At 45.6% G+C, this 21,969-nt stretch overlaps 1 protein-coding gene across 1 annotated transcript in view; it reads left to right on the top strand.

Annotated features, from left to right (window-relative positions):
- C8A (complement C8 alpha chain) overlaps nt 1-21,579 on the top strand; it is a 66,727-nt gene extending 45,148 nt beyond the window's left edge. The window contains exons 8-11 of the mRNA XM_059052863.2: nt 11,771-11,913; nt 13,061-13,207; nt 17,302-17,524; nt 21,428-21,579. Of these exons, the coding sequence (XP_058908846.1) occupies nt 11,771-11,913; nt 13,061-13,207; nt 17,302-17,524; nt 21,428-21,579 (665 nt within the window). The remainder of the gene's footprint in view (nt 1-11,770; nt 11,914-13,060; nt 13,208-17,301; nt 17,525-21,427) is intronic.
- The last annotated feature ends 390 nt before the right edge of the window (nt 21,580-21,969 follow it).

The raw sequence follows: 21,969 nt of genomic DNA, 5'->3' as shown, positions 1-21,969 counted from the left end.
ACCCACTTTAGGAAGGGCAATCTGCTTTGCTCAGGTTACGGATTTAAATGTTAATCTCATCCAAAAACACGCTCACAGGAACACCCAGAATAATGTTGATCAAGTATCTGGACACCCTGGCCCAGTCAAACTGACACATAAAATTAACCATCACAGGAAGGTCGTCAAGGGGAAAAGGTAAAGGCAGATGTGAGTAATAACTGCCAAGATAGGTGTGTGAAGTCTCATGTAATGAAACAGCTTATCTAAATGAAGATGAAAAAAACAAGCATTCACTGAGTTCTAATTCTGTGGCAGGCAGCGTACTGAGCTCTTACATGCATCTCATTCCATTTAAGCTTCCTGGCAATGCTTTGAGCTGTGTTTTATGGCTGTACCCATTTTACAAATGATGAAAACCAGGCACTGAAAGATAAATGACACATCCAAGGTGACACCACTGGTTAGAAGCAGAGTAAGGTTTGAAATGAGGATTTCTAATTCCCAGTTCAGTGCTTCTTGTGGTACCTCTGGATATTTATTTCACTTATTTTCTTTTTTAAAAAACTATTAAACTGCTTGCGATAGCTTTGAAAGTGGTTAAATCAGGTTTTAAAAATACCTAACGGAGTATTATACTCAATATTCACTCCTAAGGGCAATATTGGGTCAGCTTGACCCTTGATTGGGAATTGTCACAGAGAACTGTTAAAGGTTAAACTGATCAGCTTATGATGGTCTGTTCTGAAGCTTAGGTACATTCACAGAGCCAAGAACAAGCATGGTGTGCTGGCACCCATGGCACTCAATAAAGCGAAACTTAAAGACCTATAGGCCAGGGGCTTCCCTGGTGGCGCAGTGGTTGAGAGTCCGCCTGCCAAGACAGGGGACATGGGTTCGTGCCCCGGTCCGGGAGGATCCCACATGCCGCGGAGCGGCTGGGCCCGTGAGCCATGGCTGCTGAGCCTGTGTGTCTGGAGCCTGTGCTCCGCAACGGGGAGAGGCCACAACAGTAAGAGGCCCGCATACCGAAAAAAAAAAAAAAAAAAAAAAGACCTATAGGCCAGAAAATGTATCTAAGCCACCAATGGCAGGTGGTTTTAATAGCAAATGCTACCAGGACCACTGAGTTGAGGATTGTGACACCAGATATGGACTCAGGCAGAAAGTACTGTGATCAATTAGTGATGTCTATCCAAGGCAGAGGCCGACCCATGGTAGAGACTCAGTATCTTTCTGGCTGGAGTAATTCAGAATCCAAGCCCATCAAATCTGGGCATCCTCTGGAGCTTTCCTTACACTCTGGAGAGTCAGGGGTGGATTCCTAAAGGGTCTGAGCAGGCATTAAGGTCCCCTGAGCTATGTGTTTTCTATTCCTTTAGTAGAATGAGACAAAGGCAGCCCAGATGATTAAGCTGTGTATGGAGAGTAACTGGGATGAGACGGGTGTATAAATTAAGTCCCTCAAATTTTTCATACATTCCATCACATTTATATATTATTGATGTTGTTTGCTTATAATTCCCTTTCAGGAAGGTTCTAAGCAGAGCATTTTCCCTTCTTACCCAAAGTAGCAGGCAGGAAACAATCTACGAGGAAAACCCTTCTCATAATCTAATCTCCACCCATCCATCCATCCATCCACTCATCTAGTAAATACTCAGAGAGAACCCATGATTTCCAGGGACACAGGAGTGAAACACACACAGATTCCCACCCTGGAGAAATGTGCAGTCAGTTGGGGGCTAAGAATAATACAATGCGATAAATGCTTGACTAGAAATAAATACAGCAGAAGCACAAAGGAGGGAGCAACCCACCCTTTCTTCCCCTCCCATTTTCTAGACTCCAGAGACATTCACACCTGATCTTCTGAAGTTAGTAGGAGTAGGAGCTTGCCTGGTGGAGAATGCAGCTGGAGCTTTCTAAGAGGAGAGAGTTGCATGGGAGTGGCTGAAGCAGCAAGTGGTGAGGCTGAGTAGTAGGAGATGAGTGATTCACCCAAAGGCCAGACTCTTTGTAGAGGCCTTGCCCATGAGGCCTGTGCATACATAAGAACAATACAGTGGTTGGGTTATGGGAGGACGAGTGCTGATATCAGTAACCTGGAAATGGAGGCAGTGCTGGCCTCCAGGGAGCCACAGAGAGGATGACAAGCTGCAGAACGGCAAGCTGCTGGAGCCATGCCAAGGTGAACACTGAGACAGGAGAGTCCCTGCCACCAGAAAATATGCGCAGCCTTCAAGGGAGCATGCGCTGGTCCTGCTCTACCCTCCAGCCCACTGCGGGGCTAGGCTGTACTGAGCTAAATGCTGGTCCCTTGACTTAATCATACTCACTTTCTTCTTGCTGCTGTTCCTTCTACCTAGAACACCGCTCCCCTCTCCTCCCTCTCTCTTCTTCACCTGGCTAATGCTTATTCTTCATCTTTGGTCTCGGCTCAGAGAGGGTTTTCCAGACAGTCTTTCTGTCTCCCCAGTTCCGGGTTGGGAACCTGTCTTAGGCATTGGGTCGGCCAAAAATTTCCATAACATCTTATGGAAAAACTCGAATGTACTTTTTGGCTGACCCAATACTTCCGTGTACCCAGGACATAGCTCTCTGTATATCACACTATTTCAACTGCCTGTTTCCATAGTGCATCTTGTGAATGATGTGTTTCTGGAGTTTTGTCCACAGGCTGAGGCTGACTCACAGTAGAGGCTCAGTGTCTTTCTAGCAGGGCTGGTTCAGTATCTAAACCCATAGGTGCTGGGCAGCCTCTGAAGCTTCTCTTATACTCTGAAGAATCAGGCATGGATTTCTAAAGAGTCTCAGCTGTACTAAACAGTGAGGATGGTGAGGTGGGCAGGAACCTAATTGTGAAGGGTCTTATATTCATGGCTAAGTAGTCTGGGCTGGCCCAAAAGGTCTTTTGCTGTGTCTGCTAACCAACCAATCATCCTGAACAGACAGGCAATAGATTCTAACAAGCTCCAGGCTCTATCCCCAGTTACCATGACAACCAGACTTCACGGTGATGGATGGTATTGACTGACTGACAGACTCCTGGTGTCTTGGCTCTGTCCCCATCCCCCTTAAGTCACTTGCATACACATGGACCTGAGACTCTCAGCACCACCCTCCTGAATTTGTCCTGATTTTGACTTTCCACCTCTATCACTGAAAATAGCCTCAGCCTGAAAGGAGAAAAAGGTGTGATAATGTTAAAATTACTCCCAGGACCACCCTTAGCTCCCTCTCCCCAAGTGATATAATGTGGCAAAGAGAAAATGGGCTTTGGACACAGACCTTGGTTCAATCCCTTTCTACTATTTACTTATTGTATCGTTTGGGGCACGTGACTGAAACTATCTAAGCCTTGATTTGCTCATCTCTAAAATGGGAATAATTGTACTTGCTGTGGAATGCTGTGTGAATATTAAATAACGCCTAGAAAATTTTTGCCCAGCATATAATGTGGATGTTGTTCCCTCCGTCTTCTTCATTCACTCCCTCTCAGTTAATAGTACAGTTTATCCTGCAGAGAAGTTAATTAAGAAAATTGGTGTTCACAAACTCCTCAGCCTCCTGTATTCTCCGATTTTTCCAGTTCAGAATCAGGAAACTACAGCCCAGTCTAGGTATGCCGTGGCATTTCTGGCAGCAGTAATAATAGTAATACTTGACCATTACTGCTAGTTTCAAGCTAGGGGCTATCCTAAGCACTGTACATGGCATGGATTAACTCATTTAACCCTTAGAGCAACCCTATGAGGTAGACAGTGTTAAAATCCCCATGTTATAGATGAGATAACTGTGATACAGGGAGGTTCAGACAGTAAGTGAGCATGGAAATTTCCACCTCAGGCAGTTTCCATTTCCGAGCCTGGCCCTCAGCCATACTACTGCCTCCCATCATGACCAAAGTCATCTAGCGGGTCAGAGTCCCTGAAGGTAGCCCTTTATCAGGTGGAGGGAGACCTGAGATCGCAGCCCCAGCATTGCCAATTGGGAGCATGGATTCCTTTTTCTGAGCTGCTTTGTGGAATGAGGGGTTTGGGGAGGCCACTGCTACTCATGGCCCACGATGAACGGTGTCCTGCAGAGTAAGACTGGCTTGATAGGATGGAGCGGGCTCCGAGTTTGGATACAGCACACCTTGCATCAAACCCCGATTCTTGAGCTCGTCAGTCATGGAACTTTGGGCAAGTTACCTAACAATCATAGCAACAACTAATAAGATCTGTTGAACACTTAATTGTACCAGACACCAGTTTTAGAGATTCATGTATAGAAACCATTTTCATCTCCATTTTCAAATGGAGGAACACGAGGCACAAAGAGGTTCAGTCACTCATCCAAAGCCACACTCCCAGTGAAGGGTAGAACTCTGGCTCCAGAGTTCACACGCTTAACCACCACAGTTCCTGTCTTCTCCAACCCCAGATTGCCTGCAAAAGGAGTAAATCCCCCCAGCCCCATTGTGAGCCTCCAGTGAGATAATGCAGATGAAAGAGCTTTATAAAATATCAACTCTTATTCAAGCATGAGATAATACAAAGATATGATTTATATCGTCAACCCAAAGAAGACCTGTGACTCTCAAAACATTTTAGAGGTATTGTCTAGATGGGTTGGAATCAGCCCATCCCTGAGCACTTCTGGGGGCTTGTTACATGCCGAGCCTTGCAAACCCAAGAGATGACTTTATAAGTTTGCAGGATAATTGGAAGAACAGACCAAGAAATTGACCATTACTATAGTGTGCTAAATACTATGCTATAGGGAAGCATGCTGATACCATGAAGGACACACAGGGATACTGCGGGGACACAGATATAGGGCCCTTGTGAGTGAGGAAATGTTTTCTAGAGCTGAGTGGGAGAAACTCAGTGAAGGAGGTAAGGGAACTTTCTAGTCAGAGGGAACAGCACATGCAAAGGCACAGAGGTACTTGTACTATTATTCTCAGGTGGTTGGGAAAAAACATGCATTTTTTTAACATTTTTATTGGAGTATGATTGCTTTACAATGTTGAGTTAGTTTCTGCTGTATAACAAAGTGAATCAGCTATACGTATACATGTATCCCCATATCCACTCCCTCTTGAATCTCCCTCCCACCCTCCCTATCCCACCCCTCTAGGTGGAGAAGCATGCGTTTTTTTTTTTTTTTTTTTTTTTTTTTTTTTTTTTTTTTTGTGGTATGCGGGCCTCTCACTGCTGTGGCCTCTCCCGTTGCGGAGCACAGGCTCCGGACACGCAGGCCTAGCGGCCATGGCTCACGGGCTTAGTTGCTCCACGGCATGTGGGATATTCCCGGACCAGGGCACGAACCCGTGACCCCTGCATCAGCAGGCGGATTCTCAACCACTGCGCCACCAGGGAAGCCCGAAGCATGCGTTTTAATGGATACACAGAAGCACCTAGGGGGCAGGGAAGTCAGCCAACGCTTCCCAGCTCATCCAGTCACAGCTTAAACAATCATCTTTTCCAATGTTACGGCATGAAATAGGCTATATGATTCTTCCTTTCCCTTCTGAGCTTGTCTTTGAGGGCAACCAACATAGCAAAGCAACATAGCACACAGATCACAGCAACCTGTACAGCATCTGTTTGTTGCATAGAGATAAATAATGCATTACACCTGCTGTTTCCCACCTGATGCTTGTCATCTGAGGAATGACACAGACTTGCTGATTCTGGCACCTCAGAAATAAGGCTGCCCGGCTCTGCCTCAGAGCCCCACGGATGCAGTATCTCCACGGAGATGTGAAGACAGCTCTCACACCTGCACCACAGCCCAGACCAGGTGTGAAACACGCAGTAGACATGGTGGCCAGAGACGTGTCCCCCGGGCTCCTGGCCTGCCAGGCGGGTACAACAGCTCCTCTGGGGACCAGACTAGAGTGGGAAGGACCCCAAGGGTCTCCCAGCGCTTCCTTGGCTGATTTGCATCTCCTTCCTTTCCACTCTGGAGTTCAGACCGTGTTGGCCTTTCTGAGAAGACTCTTGCTGCTGGGGACACAAGGCCTTCACGTGGCCTCCCTTTGCTCTCAATGTTCTCCACTCTATCTGGCTAATCCCCACTCATGCTTTCACACTTGCCTCTAGTATCCTTCCTCTGACCCCCCTAAGGAAGACTGCCCCGAGCTTGCTGCCTTCTTTCAAAGTCCTCATCACACAGTACAAGAACTATCAACTTACCTGTCCATGTCTCCACACTTGGCGGTAAGCTCACTGACGGCAAACACTCCCTTTAGCTCTCTTTACTTCCCAGACACCTGGAACACAGTAAGAAATCATTAAGGATGTATCCAAGTTACCTCAAATGCTCCTCAGGTGTTCTGGTGTGTTTCTTTTCTTTTTTTTTTTTTTTTTTGGTGTGTTTCTTAAAGTTTCAGAATCTTGGCTTTAGAGGAGCTCTTAAAAGACATCTCGTCAATTCTGCAAACGCTTCTACTCACAGGCAAACAGGACTTCTGCTTGGGACCCTCCAGATATGGGGAGCTCACTGCCTCATGAAACAACTCCTAGCTCCTTGGCCTCTTGAGTGTTGTGGTGATTTACCTTAAGTTGAGCCTAAATCTATCTCCCTGTAGAATCTGCCCTTTTGGTCCTAGTTCTTGCCCTTGTGACCACACAAACAAGCCCAATTCCTCTTCCTCAAGACAACCCTCAGGAGGGCTGAATCTAATTCTACTGACCTCTCTTAAAGAGAAACCTCTTTCTTTCTTGTTCAGGTAAACATCCTGCATCCCCTCAAACATTCCCCAAAGGATTTGGCTTTAAATTTCTTTACTCTCATATGCTCTTTCTCATTCAATCATTCCCCATTTTCTTCTTTTATTAAATCTTATTGTGGTAAAAACACTTAACATGAGATCTAATCTTGTAACAAATGTTTAAGGGTACAATACCGAATCCTTCACTATAGGGACAATATTCTGGCAGATCTCCAGAACTTACTCATCTTGCATAGTTGAGATTTTATGCCCGTCGATTAGCAATTCCACATCCTCCCCCTTCCCCCGGCAACCACAATTCTATGCTCTGCTTCCATGAGTTTGACTACTTTACATACCTCATATTAAGTGGAATCATGCAGTATTTGCCCTTCTGTGACTGGCTTCTTTCACTTAGCATAATGTCCGCCAGGTTCATCCACATTGTTGCACATGGCAGGATTCCCTTCTTTTCAAAGGCTGGATGATGTCCAACGAATGTTCTGTTTTCTTACTTCCTTTTAAAAGTGTGGCTCCCGGAACTTGGCACCAGGTTCCGGGTTTCTCTAACCTGCGCAGAGGGAATGAGATTATCCCCGCCTTTACTTTATTATCATTTTCACCTGGCCTCGTTGCCCTACTGAGCTGAAAGTGATCTAAAACCCTTGGGCCTTTTCTCTTGTTCTCCTGCTAAGCTGGCTCTCTTCCTTACTGTGCTCACGCACTTGGTATTTTATCCCCAGGACAGGATGTTACAACTTTTCCAACTTAGTCTCATTTTGCTATGCTTGCTCTGTCTGTCCATCAGCCCTTTGAGGGCTTTTTGGACCCTGATTCTTTTTCTTCCTCTGGGTAGATACAATGAGTGTGGCTGCTAAGTCCATATCCAAGGCATTGACAAAGGCATTGACTAGGATAGTATGGAGGCCAGCTTTGTGACAGGCCACCAGAGGTCCTCTGTAGGACCGTGGTACTCAGTACCTCATCCCAGATGCACTGCATAGGCTTCATCTGGGATACTTATTTAAAATACAGATTGCTGATTACTCAGAAATACAGAATCAGAATTGATAGAGGTGGGGCTCAGGAACCTGTGTTTTTTTTGTTTTTTTTTTTTTCTTTTGTGGTACGCGGGCCTCTCACTGCTGTGGCCTCTCCCGTGGCGGAGCACAGGCTCCGGACGCGCAGGCTCAGCGGCTATGGCTCACGGGCCCAGCCGCTCCGCGGCATGTGGGATCTTCCCAGACCGGGGCACGAACCCACGTCCCCTGCACCAGCAGGCGGACTTCCAACCACTGCGCCACCAGGGAAGCCCAGAACCTGTGTTTTTAATAAGCCCTCCAGACGATCTCAATATGTAGCCAGGTTCGGCAAACATCAACTCCTGTTTACCGAGCACAAAAGTCTAAAACAAACGCCAGTTTGATCTGGTCCAAAGCTGACATCTAAGGAGCTGATGGGATGGGGTAGAGCCCTGGCAGAGCACCACCTGCTCCTATAGTCCAGGGATCCCCCACTCCCGGGCCATGGACTGGTAGTGGTCCGTGGCCTGTTAGGAACCAGGCCACACAGCAGGAGGTGAGAGGTGGGCGAGGGAGTGAAGCTTCATCTGTATTTATAGCCGCTCCCCATCGTTTGCATTACTGCCTGAGCTCCGCCTCTTGTCAGCATTATGGTGAGTTGTGTTATTTCATTATATATTATAATGTAATAACAATAGAAATAAAGTGCACAATAAAGGTAATGCACTTGAATCATCCTAAAACCTACCCCCCACCCCATCTGTGGAAAAATTGTCTTCCACGAAATAAGCAACTCTCGGAATACAAATCTGTCTCCATTTACTATATTGCCCCACACCTGCTAGCTTCTCAAGGCCAGAACCTTGTAATTTAGATTTGCATCACATCCACACCAGTTTTTTTTTTTTTTTTTTGCGGTATGCGGGCCTCTCACTGTTGTGGCCTCTCCCGTTGCGGAGCACAGGCAATGGACGCACAGGCCTAGCGGCCATGGCTCACGGGCTTAGTTGCTCCGCGGCATGTGGGATCTTCCCGGACCAGGGCACGAACCCGTGTTTCCTGCATTGGCAGGCAGATTCTCAACCACTGCGCCACCAGGGAAGCCCATCCACACCAGTTTTATTCTCACAGTGTCTACCTTGTCCAACACACAGTATGCCTGGGATGGTACATAGTAGATGCTTACTAAATTTTTCAGCAGAATTCAGTCTGATGCAATAAATAGAATTAGCTAATTCTTCTAAGCAAGAAAGACGAGTTTGAATCTCAGCTCCACTGTTCTTTTTAGCTATGTGGTTTTGGGCAAGATAATTAATCTTTATGAACCAAGGGCATCACAACTAAACATAAGAAGTATGGGGTAGGTGACTAAGGATAATTTAGCCCTCATGTTGTATGATTCTTAAGTCACAGACCTCCCCTTGCTGGCTGGTACTCTCCTTCAGGGTCCTCGGGAGGCGATTCTTTGCAGTCAAGTCGTGCTGCTGAAATCAAGCTGGAATTCTCTTCTCCAAGTAGCGCATGGCAGGCTGTCTGCGGACCCTTCTTGAGCATAATCACTCCACAGGCATCCTCCAGCCCCCACTAATCGGCCCGGCCCGTCACTTTAATTGGGCAGCACTACACCACTCACCTAAGTAATCACTCTGGCTTCTGCCCGTGAATTCCTTTCATCCACTTTTGTTTATCACTGTTGAAGCATTTTTTAATCAAAACAATTATATATGCTAAATCTTCCTCAATTAGTAGTGCATTAAAAATTAAAAGTACTTGAACGGAAATGGCAGAAGAAACCCTGTGCTTGGCGCTGAGTACTGATGCTTAAAGCATCACTTCTCCCAAGCACTCTCAGCTCAGAGTTATTCAGAAACTGCTGTGCACAGAGGCACAGAGAGCTGCAGGTGAAAGGGGCCTCAGGATGAACAAGTCCAACCCTTTCTCTCCATAAATGGGAAACTGAGGCCCAGTGAGATCATGGGCCTTTTCTAAGCTCATACAGGGTGTCAGGGACTGGGACGTGTTTTGTTTTACTTTTTAAGAAAAATAAAATGTGTATATATTTAAGGTATATAGCATGATGATTTGATACATATAAAGTGAAATGATTATTACAGTCAAGCTAATTAACATACCTTCTCCTCACATAGTTACGTGTGTATGACGAGAGTACCTGCAATCTACTCCCTTTGCAAGTTTCCAGTATTCAATACAATATTATTGATATTAACTGTAGACATCAAGCTGTACATTAGATCTCTAGGCTTATTCCTCCTACATAGCTACAAGTTTGTGCAGCATCTCCCCTTTTCCCCCACCTCCTCACCCCGGGCAACCAGCGTTCTCCTCTCTGCTTCTATATATTTGACTTTTGTAGAGGTCAAGTATAAGTAAGATGAGGCAGTTTTTTTCCTTTTTGTGTATGGCTTATTTCACTTAGCATAATGTCTTCAAGTTTCACCCATGTTGTCGCAAATGGCAGGATCTCTTTATGTTTTAAGGCTGAATAATTATTTTTTATATAAATGGGATTATATATGTGATATATATAGGGTATATATGTGGAATATATATATAGGGTATATATGTGGGATATGTAGAGTATATACATATATATACACAATTATATATATAATAATTATATATAATTATATATTTTATTTATATATTATATATAAAAATTATATATAAAATTATATATATTTATATATAATTATATCTATAATAGTTTATTTATCCATTTATCTGAGTGACTGGGATTTAAATTCAGGATTCCTGACTTGTAAGATTCTTTCCATTAGAAGCCCTTACCAAAGGACTCTTGGCATTAATTTATTCACTCATTTTTTTTCATTTATTCTGAGACTACTCACTGAGCTCCTCCCCCATGGCAGACATTGTGCTGCTAGGCTGACAAGAGAGTGGTGAATAAGACGCCAGTCCTTGACCCCATAGAGTCTGCAGTTTCATGCGAAGGCCAGCAGGTAAACTTGCTGCCCGATACTCCCTTAAAAATATTGAATCTAATCCTTAGCTTAACTGAATTACAACCTAAATTATTTTCCCTTTGTGGTTGCCAGAATAAGACACTGACTGGTCATAATTATTGTATAGTTGCAGTGAAAAGTAATGACATGTTGCCAATGCAAATTCCAGTTCACAACCTTCAGAAGACTTTAGCTACAGAGGGAGCTGAACTCTGCAGCAATGGTCAATATCTTGCTCCAGTCTGCTTTTCTAGCCTTATCTTGCCAGCTGACCAAGGGTTGGAAACCTAGTTCTGTTCACCTACAGGCTGTGGGATCGGGGAAAAATGATGTTATTCCTTTGAGAATTATGTTCCTCATCTGCAAAATGCAGATTCCTCAGCAACTCCTCAGATAGAGACAGAGACAACTAATGTAGGCCTCACAGTTCTCATGGGGCCAGAAGGCAAGCAGCCTCCCCAGGGAGATCTATCCATCTTCTGACAGCACTCTGGCCTCTCTGGGGTGCAAAGAGGACCTGGGCAAAAAGAATTGGGACACATATGATCATTCAGACCTAAACAAAGCACATGGGTAGCTCTGAAAAAAGAGGGAAGTGTTCTGATCCAAAAATGCTTCATGGAAGAAATGATATTTGAATTGGAGCTTGAGTAGACTTTAGAAAGCTGGTGAAAAAGGAGAGAGGAAGGGGCAACAAATGCAAAATTGGTGCCAATCTTGGGCCAGGCACCGTGCTAGGCACAGGGGTATACGGAGATGGATGAGATAGAACCACTGTCTCATGGAGGCTCCGTGGAGAATGTGCAAAGGAAAGGGAACAAGCACTTTTGACCAACTAGTGTGTGCAATACATATTCCTTCTCATTTCAAGAATATCTGCACTGGAACCAGAGAGAAGAGAACACTGAAACTGGGTTAAGGAACTGGGACTTCAACCCAGATCTCTTAGACTGCATAATAGAAGCTAGCTTTTACTACTGTGAGCTAGTGAGCTGTAAGCTACTACTATGGGCTGGTTGTACCATGTTCATGGTCTTTCAGCGTCTCAGCATTCTATGTTTCTCTGCTCCCTGTTGCAGGTGTTACCAGCAATGATATCGAGACATGCTTTGGAGGCTCTTTTGGCATCGACTATGAGTATACAGATACAACACAAATTGGAGGACGTTTATCCGGAGAAGCTTGTAAAAAATTTGGAGGTGGCAAAATGGGCAAGTATTTAGTAATGGGCTTCCCAAAAAGAGAATCCTGATTTTCACTTGGACACAAAATCAGGGCATGTACACTATTCCTCCCACCCCACCAAATGATTCCATTTCAGTCAATGGTCATACTGCATATCTGCTGAATACCCCAAACCAATGACCTGTAGTGGCCTTATTTTGAATTCTGCATGGGCTGAGATAACCTTAGAAATACTTGACTTTGTATGGTGCACCCTCCTAGATTTCAAGCACTAGACAAAGATCTAAGTAAGAGATGGGATGAAAAGAATGTACAGATGGAACCTGGAAAGTCGACTGTTGGATAAAGTCCCATCAGGTACAGTCCAGAGGGAGGAAACAAGTTTGCTGAGCGAGAAAAATGTGGTTACCAAGTCCAAGCTCAAAGAATAATTATTAGAGTAAGATCGTACAAGAATATTCTGTAACATCTCCCACACAGGTCACTACGAGTGTTCATGTATTCATTCATTCATTCAACCTGTATTGAGTAATTTCTTTCCAGGTGGGAGACACAGAGGATGCAGGGATGACGAAATAGTTAATAGTTCAGTGGATGAGTAGATGAGGTTCAAGTTACTCCCATTGCATCGGGCTACTCATGTCTCAGGGTCTTAAGTCAAATCCTCCTTCTCTCTGATGCCCTTCCCTTCTCCTTCCATTTACCTGCCAAGATTTATCCATTCTTCTAGATAACTCACCTTTTTTCCTGACCACCTCCCCAGTGCTACTATAGATCTGACCACATCTTTCTCTGCACCCCACCCCTACTGAGAGAGAAATCTGTTATAGCACTTACAATATTTGATTGCACTTATTTGGCATATAGCAGGAACCAAGTAAACATCTGACATAAATATTTGAATAAATGAATGAATGAATCATCATCCATTTTCCCATCTTCTCCCTCCTCCATGTTGGGCTGGGCTGTCTTCCCAGTGTCTGCTCTAATCCAAAGGATGGATCTATTTCCAAGTCTTGGTGCTTCTTTTCTGCCTTGTCCTGCTAGTTAACTGAGCAAGGTAGAAGAATGGGAGACAGCTCTAAGGAGAGCACTTAAACTTTGTTCCAAATCTCATTAGCAGAGCTTGGCATTTTAGGAAATGAGCTAATGTGGTTATTCTCTCGATGGCAGTCGGCGACCAGAAGACAGTGGGTGTGGAAGACGTCATTTCTCTGGTGCAAGGTGGCAGCTCTGGCTGGGGAGGTGGCTTGACACAAGACAGGAGCATCATTACATACCGTTCCTGGGGGAGGTCATTAAAGTATAATCCTGTTGTTATTGATTTTGAGGTAAGTCTTTTCGCAGTTGAAGAAACTCTACGTTCACGAGGAATGAAAGTGAAGCAGACCAGATCATTTCATATTTCTTATTATAAGCCCATCAGAGAACAAGATTAAATGTAACGGCACACTGAACTGGTGGCCTTCCCCGTCTGACTACAGGGACACGTGACTCTAGACTCAGGCCACAGGAGAGCTGGGATCACAAGCTTAGTATCTGGTCAGGGCCTAGTTTTACAATGGTAGTCCCAGAATTTCTTCAGGATTAAGCCACCTTATAAAAATAACTCACATACATAAAAGACTTTAAAAGTCACATGTTAAGTTGGAGGTTGGCAAACTTTTTCTGTAAAGGACCAGATAGTAAATATTTTAGGCTGTGTGGGCCACATACAGTCCCTTTCATACAAGTTCTTCTTTTTCTACTTTTTTTTTTTTTTTGGCAATCTTGTAAAAATGTAAACATCATTCTTAGCTCAAAGGCCTTACAAGAACAAGCCGTGGGCTGAGTATGATTTCAAGCTATAGTTTGCTGCCCCTGCTCTACATGATCTCATCACAGTGACCTCTAGCACAGATGGGATTCTCCCCATTGAAAAATTAGGAAACTGAGGCTCCAAGTCATCAAGTGAATCGTTTCAGGTCACAGAGCTCATATGTGGCAGTACCTGGATCCCAGACCTTTGGACTTAATGTCCAGTTCTCTTTTCCCTCTATCCTAGCATCTGCCTTAAAGCCATGGTTCCCAGCCACCAGGGTCAATTTGGCTCCCCTAGGAGACATCTGGCAATGTCTGAAGACATTTTTGATTGTCACAACTGAGAAGATGCTATTAGCATCTAGTGGGCAGAGGCCAGGGATGCTGCTAAACATCCCCTAATCCACAGGACAGCCACCCACAGCAAAGAAATATCTGGCCCCTAGTGTCAATAGTGCCAAAGTTGAGAAAGCTTGCCTTAAATCTCTAACCCCACAAAGGAAGTAAAATTGTATTCAAACTGCAAAGGAAGTGGATTGTTCTACCAGTATTGTCACACTATTCAATTCATATGCAAGGGTAGTTCATTAGAAAAAAGAGTTATATTTTGGGCTTTTAAATAAAATATTATTGTTTTCTTGCCCATTTTCCCTGACCTTGCTCATTTTCTATAGAGAGTTAAAAATCCCAGGTGTGGATACATTCCTTCTTTAAAATATATACCAACAGTTAAACCTAAAATCTATTATAACACCCTCTTCTCTATGAAGAAAGAGGTCAGATGGATTAACCCCGATTGCATTTCTTCTCCAATAAATAAGGGGCCATTTTCATGCACCTGTAATTCACATAGGGTCTAAAAATTGCTATCATCAAGCTATTAGTGATTTGGGCAAAACTGTAAAATTGCTATCAGGAGTAACATATAAACTTTCATGGTCAAGAGGTGAGCTCTTTGTTTGCCTTGAGCAAAACTTCCAAGGGGAAGACTGACATTCGTGATTTGGAGAAGACCCAATTCTGTCTTTTGGGAAACAGAGCCTGGGTATGGGGTGAAAAAGATATAGTTTGGCTCATGGGTCGGCCACCTTTTTGATGTGTGACCTTGGATGAGTTACTTCATTTTCTGAGCTCCCATTTTCTGCTCTGTAATATGGGCATAATAAAATGTTACATCCCAAGGTTAGGGAGAGAGAAGTGAGTACTTAGTAAATGTCAGTTGAGGAAGCAGGTTTGTGGAGGTTGAGTTAGCTGGCCAAATCTCAGAGCTGGGAAATGGCACAGCCCAACTGGAGCCAAGACTGACTGACGCTAACATTCATGATCTCTTCGCAACCCATGATATCCCCTGGAAGGTTGGATTTGAAACATGAGGCTGTTGGCAGGTCATAGAGCAGGGCAGTGACACAGATAGAGCTGTGCTTTGAAAGGAAAATGCTCACAGAGGTATGAAGGATGAAGGAGAGAGAGACAGACAGACAGACACACTATGGCCACGGAGAGGAAGCCAGTGAGGGAGTTATTTGGAACCTGGTGCTCAGAGTGGAGTCTTATTCATTTGCCTATTCCAGAGCTTAGCAGTGCCTATTTATGGCAGGTGCTTAGATTGAGTGAACATAGGAATCATGCTATGTGATGATGCTGTTATGGTATATATTGTTATATGTTATGTTATAGTGTGTTGATAACACACTACTTGCCTTCTCTGAATCTTTCCTCTCATTTGTAAAATGGGAACAAGACCGTTGCCAATATCTTTTCAAGCTCTAACATTTTAAGAATCATTTCTCCAACCCTCTTCCCTCTTTAAGTTCCACAGCCCTTCCCAATCCTCTTCATGAGGATTTGGGGAAGAGAAAGGAGAGATGGGGGTCTGAGTGCTGACCTCCACTGGAAGGTCAAAGGGAAGTTGCCCGATGGTCCTGGCCTTCTCTGGAACTATGAGTCACCTTTAACTGGGGCAGCCCTTTCTGTACTGATTTCCTAACAATGGGGCCAGATTCCCTGAACTTCCAGTAATGGTCTTCTCCCCTTGGCTGGGGGCCCAGCCAGTCCTGACATGACCAGCCTGGTGACCTCAGCCACAGCCCCTGGCCACAGGTCAAGGTTTGTTTGCCACGGGTCTTTCTGTACACATTTCCAGGAACCCATTCAAAGCATAGCGAGTACCCTACTGACCTCTGATTCTTGAGAAGTGAGTTTGCTCCAGTGGGGCTTAGTCCCATCTCTGAATGGCTGTGTGACCTTGGCAAATCCCTCCCCTCTCAGAGCCTCAGGTTACTCTCCTGTAAAATGAGATATCTGAAAAAGAGATTTCATTTTATGGTTATGTGTTAAAATATATGGCTTTATAAGCATGCTGAAGATAACCATATATACATGCAATTTGAAAAATATAGGCTTTTTTGTACTATCGTCACATCTAACTAATAAAAATGGTGCTTTATTTTATACTGTTCTTCCTCTTTGCAGTGCTCTCTCACACTCATTACTTCTTTAGATCCTCATGGGAATTCTAAGAAGTAGGTTATTATTCCCATTTTATAGATAACGGGGCTCAGGCTTGCGGGGGGGGGCAGTTATGAGTTCTGGGTCACACAGCTGGGAAGTGAGCAGCATTTATTTAGCTTTGACTATGTGACAGGTCTTCCCCATCTCTCAACTTTAATAAACAATAAACCTGGAGTGTAGGACTATTGTTCTCACTTTACAGATGAGGAAGGAAGGCTTCATGTGTAATGGGACAGAGATCACACAGCTAGAAGTTACAGAGCTGGGATCTGAAGCCAGATTTTCTAGCTCCAGAGTCAATACTCTTTGCTACATCTACTACTTCCCAACCAGGGGTTGACTCCCCCATCCCCCCACCCCAGGGGACATCTGGCAATGTCAGGAGACAGTTTTGGTTTTCATGACTAGAAGGTACTACTGGCATCTAGTGTGTAGAGGTCAGCAATGCTGCTAAACACCCAACGATGCACAGGCCAGCCTGCCCCTGTCCACAAAGAATTGTCCAGCAGGAAACGCAATAGTGCCAAGGTGAAGAAACCCTAGACTACATTCCTGCCTAGAATGGGTATATGTGAATGACTCCGCCACCATCATCCCCCCAACACCCTCAAATACACACAGGCAAACACCACATTCACACCATTAGGGAAGGTGCCCAGCAGTGGCAACAGAACTGCATTAAGGACTTTATTAATTCCTGCAATGAAGGTTGACAATAAAAGACACACACACACACACACACACACACACACACACACATAAATACTTTATACTCTTCCTGATTCCTAAGAGTGCTGGAGGGGGGCAGATGAGTTGGCACAGATAGCTTCTGGGCTCTTGTCTTCCTCTGGGACCACAGGTTTCAAAGTTAAGTAGGTTGGTGTTCAGCTTGGTCCACTGTGTGGTCCTGAGCTGGTCACGCAAACACTCTGAGCCTCTGCTTCTTCATCCATGGGTTGGGGGATTCAGGATCCAATACACCTGGATAAAGTTGAGTGTCTGGCTCTGTGCCTGGCATGTAGTAAGCCTTCCAGAAGGTTGAAGGCCAGTTCCTGGGCTCTGGGAAGCTGGACAGAGCCCAGGGAGGGGCCCTCTGTTCTTTCTGTGCCCACAGTTGCAGCCCATCCATGAGATACTGCGGCACACGAACCTGGGGCCTCTGGAGACCAAGCGCCAGAACCTGCAGCGAGCCTTGGACCAGTACCTGATGGAATTCAATGCCTGCCGCTGTGGGCCCTGCTTCAACAATGGGAAGCCCATCCTCGATGGTACCAGCTGCACATGTCAGTGCCCCCTGGGTCGCCACGGCCTTGCCTGTGAGAAAATGGAGTCAGAAGGTAAGACCCGTGCATCCTAACTCAGGTTCTAGCCTATCTCGGCTTAGAGGGGCCACCACAGAAAGGACCTTTGGGGTTCCCAGCCTCTCTGTTCTATGCCTTCTTGCCCACTGCTCTAGGAACCCACATTCTGAGCTTTATGGCTGACCCCCTACACTTACTCGTTTTTATGCTTTCTCCTTGCCATTAGGACCCTCTCAGATGATGACTGTTTTTTACCAAGGTGTATAAGGACAACAGGATTCATTTCTGGAGGGATGTATTCGTTTCCTAGGGCTGCCATGACAAACTCCCAAAAGCTGGGTGGCTTAAAGCAATGGAAATTTATTGTCTCACACTTTTGGAGATTAGAAATCCCAAATCCAGGTGTACTGGCTAGGTTGCTTTCTTCTGGAGGCTCTGTGGGAGAATCTGTTCTCTCTTCTAGCCTCTGGCATGAGTCAGCAATGCCTGGCATTCCTTGGCTTGTAGCTGCACCATTCCAGTCTCTGCCTCTGTCTTCACATGGTGTTCTCCACTCTACATCTCTGTTTTCTCTCTTATAAAAATACTAGTCATTGGATTAGGACCTATCCTCATCCAGTATGACATCATCTTAACTTGAGTTTATCTGCAAAGATCCTATATCCAAATAAGGGAACATTCACAGGTAATGGAGTTTGAACTTCAAGCTATCTTTTGGGGGACACAATTCAACCCACTACAAGGGATAAGTAAGTTGTCATTATAGCACAAGGAGTCATGACTAAAAACAAGGTTGGGGCAAGTAACATAAAGCTTAATGCTTCAACGTTTAAACATATTAAGTTGCAGCACAAACCAACTGGTATCAGAAAAGAAGGTTCTCGAACGAGGGTTAGAAATCCATGTCCCTTAAAGATGAAGAAGTCTAGAGACCTGGGTGTGAATCTCGGCTATTTCACTAACTTACTGAGATACCGGTTAATTGTTTCTTCTTTCTGGGGCCTGTCTTTCTCATCTATGTTTCCCTTTGAGCTCTAAGAATCTCTTATGCGTGTTCTAATCCCTCAGCTTCCAATTTTCCATGCACACTTGGTACACAGAATGATGGCAAAAATATGGGTTACCAAATCAATGTATAAATCAATCTCATTTGGCAACTGCAATGAAGAAAATGTAAAGGAAAAAAACAAGTCTGGAAAACAAACTGCTAAAGAACAGTGTAGATGGGATACGAGCCTGGTTTTAAAATGAGATGACGGTGGGTTACAATTTTCTCACTGGGAGAGTCGTTCTAAACGGGAGGCAGGGGCTTCCCTGGTGGCGCAGTGGTTGAGAGTCCACCTGCTGATGCAGGGGGCACGGCTGGGCCCGTGAGCCATGGCCGCTGAGCCTGCGCGTCCGGAGCCTGTGCTCCGCAATGGGAGAGGCCACAACAGTGAGAGGCCCGCGTACCGCAAAAAAAAAAACAAAAAACAATAAACGGGAGGCAGGATAGCTAGCATAGCTCTGGTGTCAAATAGGCCTTCACATCGCTGCTGCCAATTTGCATGTTGGGTGGGCATCCCCTGTAAAATGGGGATGATATCAGTACCTACATCACAGGTTGTGCTGAGGATTAAACTAGCTAACTTGTGTGGCAAGCTCAATTCTAATAAGTAAGAAGAAGATAGAGCCCTATTGGTAGAAGATCTGTCCTGGGTTGGTGCCACATCTAAATCCCTCCTTTGTGAGCTGAAGGGAGTACAAATTGGGTCCCCAAAAGCTGCCTGGTATCCTGTGGGAGGAATTCTGAAAGGGGTGAGCCAGGATGGTGAGTGAATTCCAGAGTCCTTATGAAGGAGGGTGCAGAGAACAAAAACTGAGCAGAACAATGACCAGGGCCAAGCCTGGTACAGTTTCCTCATGTGAATTGAAAAAAGGAACTGCCTGTTAGGTGGGTAAATTGGGAGGAACAAAGAAAACCACTTGGGGTTGATACTGCCCAGCTCCAGACCCAGGGATTTCTTGACTTTTCAAGCAGAGTTTGGACTGGGTTTCAGCCCCCATTTGCCTCATCGGCCAGGCAACTTTCCAGAGGAACCAAAGGTCAATGAACAGAAAGAACAAAAAATTCTGTACCAGGCACTCTTGCAACACTTTATGTGCACGAACTCCTTTATTCCCCCAAGAATGTGATGAGATAAATATCAATACTATTATCTCCCCAATTCACAGATGAGGACGTCGGGGGGGGGGGGGGGGCAGGAGGAAGGCGAGATAACTCGCTGAGTCATCTAGCTGGGGAGTGTCAAAGCCAGGATTTGGACCCAAGTGGTCTGATGTTAGGACCCAAGCTCTTAACTGTTACATTCTACTAATTTACATCCTAAGAGTCTGGAAATTTGGGGAATGGGGGTAGAGGGTTTGAGATGATTGCACTGATTATCAGTTTGGGGAGTGGAGAGGGAGGGTATGGCCCAGGTCCTGGTTATCGGGCTGACCTGGCTTAAAGGGACAGACATGAGCTCTGCCTGGGTAATTAGAATTAGAGCATGTCAAGGGCCCTCAGAGCCAGTGACTTGCTTGGATCCCTGTCCACACAGCATAGAGCAAAGTGAACAGGGCGTGTGGACTACCTAGAGATGCCTCTCCAGTGATCCAGTGCTGGGCTTGGTGGTGGCCATGCCGAGTCATATGCATACATGATGGGCACTGGAGAACGGGGACACAATGTCAATGATCAAGGGAGTGGCAGGGCGCAGAGGGCTGGGTCCTCCTCACAGCCCCATCTATCCCGTATGATTACAGTCAGCTGCAGGCAGCTCCCGGGTGTTCCATTAACCTTGTTCCATGCCCGAGGGGTATGGGCCTCGGGTGGCCTTGGGACTATCAGACTAAACTTTCAGCCAGACAGAGATCGACCTGGCAAGGAAATCTAAGGTGGGGGAGTCAGCCACCAGGGACACCCATTGTCGTAGGTCCCGAGGGATTTTACCCGCAAATCTTTGTCTGTAGGGACCTAGCCACAGAGGTGGGAGACATAGAGAACCCTTCTGCAGCTGCCCCACCAGGGAGTGTAATGACACGAGCTGGAAGGGACCTGAAGATAATCTAGTCGAATGATATTCACACTGAGATCTGAGGAAGCTTGGGGTCTCCTAGGGGCTGCCCCAGAGGAGCAGGGCAAACCTGATAGACACCCAGCTTCAAATAGAACAGCTTCACTTTCATCTGACTTCCATGCTGGGTCCCATATAAGAAGATTTCATTTAAGAAAAAAAAAAAAAAAAAACCAGTAATGAAAAAAATAATGATGGAAAACCCTACTGGATCAGTCCACCCTTTTCCTTTACAGAGGTGAAAGCTCAGGCTGAGAGAGGAGATGCGATGGTCCAAAGGCACAGAGTCAGTAGGAGGCAGCAGCCCCAGGCTAGAGGGATTGTATAAACTGGATTTCTAGAGACAGCCCATGGTCGGTGCATGTGTTCCGATACTCTGTGCAGAGAATCTGTCACCCACCGTGACCCCATCATTGGAGTCTGAGTGGGGTCGACTTGCAAACCTTCATTTAAAAGCCCAGCTATCCTTTCCACAGGGGTGTCTGGCTGGCCTTTGTGAAGCTCCAGCTGGGGCGAGTTCCCTGTCTGCACACCCTCCGCGGGCTCAGCGTCATATTCTTCCAGAGATTCGCGCCTCCCCGCCTCTCTCCGCTATCCATCTTCCGTGGAACCGCAGGTTCCAATTTCATGAGATGGGCTCCCAGTGGCCTCTTTTCACTCCATCCAGAGTTTCAAATTAAGCGCAAGGCAGTGAGCACAGAGGTCTGGGTTGGCTACACGGAGGCATTTCCCCAAGGAGAGATTGCAGACCACTCTAGGGCAGCAGGATGGGCCTCACTCAACCATCCAAGCTGCCGCTTGTATGCTAACTTCCTTGCGCCCTGGGAAATTATCCATGCAGGAGCCAAGGCGGATGGTCAGTGGGGCTGCTGGAGCTCATGGTCTGCTTGCAAATCGGGCACCCGGGAAAGGAGGAGAGAGTGTAACAATCCTGCACCCCAGAACGGAGGTACCTCGTGTCCGGGCCACAGAGCGCAAGCCCAGGCATGCTGAGGGCTCTGGGCACAGGCTGCAGCTGAGGCAGCGGATGTCACTGCCTGCGCTGACCACTGGATACCAACCGACTTCACTAAGCTGGCAGAAGATGCCAATCAACATGGACTCTTTCTTTGTCCTGGACCAGGCCGTGCCATCAGCAACCAACTGTTCTATTACCCACTAAACTCAGTCAGTCACAATTGGGTGTTGAGTGTTAAATGGCTCATAGTACTTTGGATCATCTAAAAAATAAATAAATAAAAGAAAGAAAGAAAAAAAAGAAGAAATCTCGATTCATGTCTTAGAGGAACTTATAGGATGGTAGAGGCATAAGGCAGGCAGACACTCTTGAAACTATCCGTAGACAACAAAACAAAGTACCATGAGAACGATCTCAGTTATTTG

Source organism: Kogia breviceps, chromosome 1, assembly GCF_026419965.1.
Source record: "Kogia breviceps isolate mKogBre1 chromosome 1, mKogBre1 haplotype 1, whole genome shotgun sequence".
Classification (NCBI taxonomy): domain Eukaryota; kingdom Metazoa; phylum Chordata; class Mammalia; order Artiodactyla; family Physeteridae; genus Kogia; species Kogia breviceps.
The sequence above is the reverse complement of the archived record's forward strand: the minus strand, read 5'-3'. Positions and strand labels throughout refer to the sequence as shown.